The 5,847-nt window shown below is 49.1% G+C and overlaps 1 protein-coding gene across 2 annotated transcripts; it reads right to left on the bottom strand.

Moving 5' to 3' along the window:
• Positions 1-258: 258 nt before the first annotated feature.
• GPR84 (G protein-coupled receptor 84) lies at positions 259-2,356 on the bottom strand. Of its 2 annotated transcripts, none has more exons than XM_034935706.2 (2): positions 2,258-2,356; positions 259-1,673 (listed from the first exon to the last, which is right to left on the bottom strand). In XM_034935706.2, the coding sequence occupies exon 2, from the start codon at positions 1,663-1,665 to the stop codon at positions 475-477; it is 1,191 nt and encodes a 396-aa protein (XP_034791597.1). In that variant the 5' UTR covers positions 1,666-1,673; positions 2,258-2,356; the 3' UTR covers positions 259-474. The 2 variants fall into 2 exon arrangements, with proteins under 2 accessions (XP_034791597.1, XP_008957964.1); XM_008959716.2 differs by having other exon boundaries at positions 2,207-2,312.
• Between the last annotated feature and the right edge of the window lie 3,491 nt (positions 2,357-5,847).

Below are 5,847 nucleotides of genomic sequence, written 5' to 3'. Positions count from 1 at the left end.
CCTAGAAACCCCTCTTCTAAAGGCTATGTCCCAGGCCAGCTGCTTCCTGCTCCTGCTTTGACCTAGGTACCCCTGAATCCTTAGGTATTAGGTTCCAGCTCCTGGTGGCCACAGGTGCTTTAGGGATATGTGTGAGCATGCACATGGTGATAGGATTTCGTCATGCAGGAGGGATGGAATAGTATGGTCTCCTCCTAGCCTGGCCCCTGAGCCTAACCGTGACCTGTTTCCTTCTTCCCCAGAGACCACACCTGAGCATTAAAAGCACAGAATTCATTTATTAATAATTAATAATACTCCTTGGGCAGTCTAGGGCTGAAACATTGATCAAGTGATGGAGGGACTTGATTTGGGAGGCTGGGGAGAGATTGTTGTGAAAATGCCCACATGTGTTATTTCACCTATTCTCCTATTACCTGGCCACTTTGGTCCTGGAGGAGACAGTCCTGAATTCTGGTGACTAGGGTCACAGTTCTAGTGGAGCCTACGGAAACTCCGGGGCCCTCTTTTTAAAACGGAACCATATGCTTGGCGGAATTGGCGGTTCATGGCTGCATAGAGCACAGGGTTGATGCAACCGTTGAGCCAGGTGAGGTTGGCAGCAAGCATGTGGACCACCCGGGGAGCCTGGACTCTGGCATCCAGAATGTTGAGCAGCAAGAAGGGGATGTAGCTCAGGGCAAAGCAGAGGAACACAGCAAAACACATTCGAGTCACCTTCCCAAATTCCGATGAAGAATCCGGAGCTCTTTTGGCTCCTTTAATTGGCTGGGCTTTGGCAGATGCTTCTGGAGGGCTTTTCTCTGCCATCTGCTTAGCTCTCTTGCTGTTGATCTGGTCTCCCACTTCTGATGAGTCCCCTTCCAGGGTCTGGGTGGTGGCAGCACTGACTGGCTCAGATGAAATCCCCTCACTGGGTCCTCCTGATGCTAACCTGCTGTCCAGCTCCTGGAAACGACCAGGCATGGCCTCATCAGTCCCGGCCACATGGTTGGAGTGGATGCTTGCCTGTCGCAACTTGTATTGGTCCAGTGCCTGTGCTGCTCGTTTGACCTGGCGGTGGATGAGGCAATAGAAGATGCCAACACTGCTGAGCCCAAGCACAAAGTAGATGCCCATGAGGATGGTGGTGTAAGGCCGGCCTCGGATGCGGTCAAAGCTGCAGGTGCAGACTACAGGTACCAGGATATAAATAGGCCAGAGGGGAGCAAAGCTGGCCACGCCCACAACCCAGGTGCTCACCAGTGCCAGCACTATCCCCTTGGCACTGAAAACTTGGGGAAAAAGCTTTGGGTGGGCAATGAGGAGGTAGCGTCCCAGTGCGATGAGGCAGAGGGTCAGGATGGAGACAGAATTGGAGGCAAAAAGGAGGAGCCCAAATACCCTGCAGAAGGTGGCACCGGTGCGCCAGTGCAGGTGGAGGTAGGTGTCCACAGAGAAGGGCTGAAGGAGCGTGCAGTAGAGGAGATCAGCCAGTGTGAGGTTGGCTATGAGCAGGTTGAATCGGGTACGGAGCTTGGGCTGGATGGCCAAGGCCAGTAGGGTGAGCACATTGCCCACGGTGCCTGTCACAGCCACCACCACCCCCCAGCTAACTGCAACATAACGATAGCCCAGCACAGACTCATGGTAGCAGGAGAAGTTGGCGTCAGAGCTGTTCCACATGATAGAGGCTAAAGAGGCAGAGGGTGGAAGAGGAAGAGGGAATCAGAACCTAGCATTCAACTTAGATCTCTTGAACAGTTCTGGGACCCTGGACATCTAAACTGCTCCTGGACCTCACCTTAATTCAGTATCCTCCTGAACCATTCCCAGGCCTCTTCATCTCAAGATCCCTAACTCTCTCCTTAGGTTCTCTTAGTCCTTTCCCATTCTCAAATATTTCCCCAAGTTTTTATCTAAATATCTCTTGCCTAAATATCTTAGTCTTATTCTGCTCCAAACCTCAGTCCTCTTCTATATCCATCCCGCTGCTCTCAGTAAACCCAGTGCCCTCCAACTTTTTAAATTCCTTCCCCATCCCCAAAGACCCCCAGGAGTCCCCTCTCTCTATTCAGCATCCTGTATTCAGGATCCTCTCTGTATTCAGTTCCCTCTGCTCCTTTCCACTACACACACATATAGGCTTTAGTCATTTCTGTTTGTTACCACCTGGGAGATGAGGAGACCAAGAAGGTAAAAGTATACCCACGACAAAAGTGCTTACCTGAGTTTCTTAGCCTTCAATTCTTTCTATAATGGAAGAAGTTCAACTCACCCAAAGAGCAGTCCTTTCTGGTGGACAGTTAGGCTTCAAGCAGGAGACATCCTGCTCTTACGTATCCTATTATAGTCCACTGAAAGAATAAGAAACTCCCCCGTTACCCAATCCCAGCCACTTCCTTCACCACCTCCGGTCCTACTCATTTTGCTTTGGCTAGTGAAATCTAGGCTTCTCTGTTGAAATTCCCCCGCTACTTACCTCAGAGTAGTTTCACTCTTCCTTTCTCCTTCCTGAAACCCAAACTCTGTTTTCTTCCTCTCTTTGCATGGCAGAACTCATCTGTAAGATCATTGCCAAGAATTGCTAGGGCATGGAGTCAGAGCATCAGAACATTTGGGCCACTCCTCAAAGGGCCAAAAGATAAGACCAAGTTCCAGGAGCAACTTTAGGTACCCCCAGAAGCCTTGGGTTTGTTTCAGAGGAGCAGTACCTTTCTTGTCTCCATGGCTTAGACATGGTTCAAGTCAGAGGGACCCATGTGACACCCTAGCACATTTGAGAAACCAAGTCAGATGAAGAAAAGTGGGGAATGAGGCATCCAGAATTCTGGTTTCATTCTCCTCAAGGGATCAGGGTCCTGTTCAATCATTCATTTATCCATTTACCCAACAACTTAGTATTGAGTGCCTACTATACACCAGACTCTGATCTAGACACTGGGGATACAAGAACGTCTGATATATGGCCTTGTGCATAGTCTACTAGGGGAGACAGATACATAAATATGCAAATGCTTAATCGATTCTCCAGAGCAAGGGTGAGTAAACTTCACCCTATGGGCCAAATCTAGTCTGCTGTTTTTGTATAGCCTGTGACCCAATCATGTTTTTTTTCCATTTAAAAATGGTTATATTTTAGGCCAGGTGCAGTGGCTCACGCCCATTATCCCAACATTTTGGGAGGCCAAGGCGGGCAGATCACTTGAGGTCAGGAGTTCAAGACCAGCCTGGCCAATATGATGAAACCCCGTCTCTACTAAAAATACAAAAAATTAGCTGGGTGTGGTGGCAGGCACCTGTAATGCCAGCTACTTGGGAGACTGAGGCAGGAGAATCTCTTGAACCTAGGAGGTGGAGGTTGCAGTGAGCCGAGATCACGCCACTGCACTTCAGCCCAGGTGACAGTGCGAGACTCCGTCTCAAAAACAAACAAAAAACAAACAAAAAATACATGGCTGGGTGCAGTGGCTCACACCTGTAATCCCAGCACTTTGGGAGACCAAGGTGGGCAGATCACTTGATGTCAAGAGTTCGAGACCAGCCTGGCCAATATGATGAAACCCCGTCTCTACTAAAAATACAAAAATTAGTCAGGCGTGGTGGTGCGCGCCTGTAATCCCGGCTACTTGGGAGGCTGAGACAGGAGAATCGCTTGAACCCAGGAGGCGGAGGTTGCAGTGAGCCGAGATTGCACCACTGCACCCCAGCCTGGGCAACAGAGCAAAAACTCTTTCTCAAAAAACAAAACAAAACAAAACAACCCAGAATGATATATCAGAGGCTTAGAGAAAAGGAGCATACTATTAAGTAGGAGGTGAGGAAAGCGTTCACAGAGAGGTTACTGAGCTGCATTCTGAATGATGAACAGGAGAGTTTTTTGGGAGATAAGTAGAGGGACATTCTAGACAAAGAGAACAGTATGTGTAGAGGCGCAGAGGTTCAGGTAGAAGCCAACAAAGGGCATGAGGTAGAGAACAACAGAGAAGAGCTTGGAGAGTTGAGCAGGCAGGGTCAAGGGGGACCTTGTGTATCGTGCTAAGGAGCTGGTTTCATGCTGAAGGAGTTGGTGAGATTTGCACTTAGATTGCTGTGAGTAAAGAATGAAGGCATGCAGCCTGGGAGTGAGCGAAATGGGTAAAGAGGCACTAGTTCAGACGGGAGATAGAATGGCCCTAAGTTAGGGCCAGACCACCTGTACAACTGCATAGGGCCTTGCAGTTTGAAGGGCCTGGTGCTTGGTTCAATGCTCGTCAATCACTGTTTTTAAATTCTTAATACTATACTTTTTGAATAAGGGGCTCTGCTTTTTCATTTTGCACTGGGTCCCACAAATTATGGAGCCAGTCCTGGTTAGGGCAGTGGTTGTGGGAATGGAGGAATGATAAGGATCCATAGGTTGTTAGGAGGTCAAATAGGACTTATTTAGTGATTCATTGGATGAAGAGTTAGGAAGAAGGAGGAACTAGGATAACTTTCTGTTTTCCAGAGGGATGGTGGTGCTCTTAATAAGATAGGAAATGTGGGAGGAGGAGCAGGCTTAGGGAAAGGGGTAAATAATGAATTCAGTTTTAAACTAGCAGACTTGAGGTACTTGTGGGGTCTGCTAGGATCCCAGACTCTCTAACCCCAATTTCTTCCAGTCCCTATCTCCTTCCCCACATGTGACCCAGCCCCTGCTTTTCTCTACCCACTCTTCTATAGGGCCTCTCTTGTCCCTCATCCTTCTGAATCCTCCCAACCCCTTTTAAAGCTAGATTTACCTGGAAACAAACATGCAAACAAACACCAAAACACTCCTTATTGGGTTCCAATTCTGAACCCACAGTGAACACCCTCCTTTCAGCTCCACAGTTGACAAACCCAGGAGTCCCCCATTCCCCTCTCCTTCCTGTTTAACAGACAGCATCCCAACTTCCCTCCTCCTTTCTTTTGCAAGACTGGGAAGTGGGTAGAGTGGGGGAAGTGAGCAGAGATGAAAGTCAGGAGGACCTCACGTAGATTCTGGGTTTTGGTTTGGGCTTTTTTGTTTGAACTTCCTGCCTCTCAGTAGGGATAGAGGGGGTCAGGATTACTGGCTGCTCTTGGGAGTGTATGGTTGAACCAAATTTTGGAGATAACGGAGAAACCATTTTCCTCACATACCATGTGAGAGACAGCTGAACAGTGTTTCCCTGTTCCACAGACCATTTAGGGGCCAGTTGAGAAGGTATTCCAGTCTATCTGTAAATGGCACAGTCTCAGTTCTTCAGTCTTGGATACATGAGATCTTAATGAACCTTTGAAAGACTCAAGTCTCCTCATTTTGAAGACTGTGACACTGAGGTCCAGAGAGGGCAAGGACTGACTCAAGGTCACTATTTATGTGGGGCCAGAGCCTAGAGCTCAGATCCCCAGTCTCTGCCCCCCGTTTCTTCCTGTGCCTTGAGTCTCGCTGGCGTGGGTTTCCCACCAGACACACAAAAGCCTGGATTCTTTTCTTTGTCTGAGACTGAGTCTAGACCCATCTGCGTGGAATCTCGAAACACATTACAGGAGCGGCTTAGCCTCGGGCTTAGACTCCTTTTCCGGGTCGTTGGCGCCGCCTTGTGGAGTTGTGGCAAATTCTCAACAGCTGCAGCTGCAGTCCCAGACTTGGACTAGAAATGATCCCCCAGGCCAAGTTTACACGAGCTGGACGAGAGTGGGGGTGGGTGGGATGGGGAGCTTCTGCTCACTCTGCACAAGCCTCATATTTTGCCTCCCCCACCCCCGATTTCCGTTTCCCTCCTCCTTCTCGCTCCCTTTCCTCTTTCTGTGCCGGTCCCATACATTTAACGGTAGAATTGCTCCCAAAACAGCGGGCAAAGACAGAGTCTGAGTCTAGGG

This window comes from Pan paniscus, chromosome 10, assembly GCF_029289425.2.
Source record: "Pan paniscus chromosome 10, NHGRI_mPanPan1-v2.0_pri, whole genome shotgun sequence".
NCBI classification, from domain to species: Eukaryota; Metazoa; Chordata; class Mammalia; order Primates; family Hominidae; genus Pan; species Pan paniscus.
The sequence above is the reverse complement of the archived record's forward strand: the minus strand, read 5'-3'. Positions and strand labels throughout refer to the sequence as shown.

Excerpts from the sequence above, each read along its gene's own strand:
- GPR84 (XM_034935706.2), bottom strand. The coding sequence starts at position 1,665 with ATGTGGAACAGCTCTGACGCCAACTTCTCCTGCTACCATGAGTCTGTG.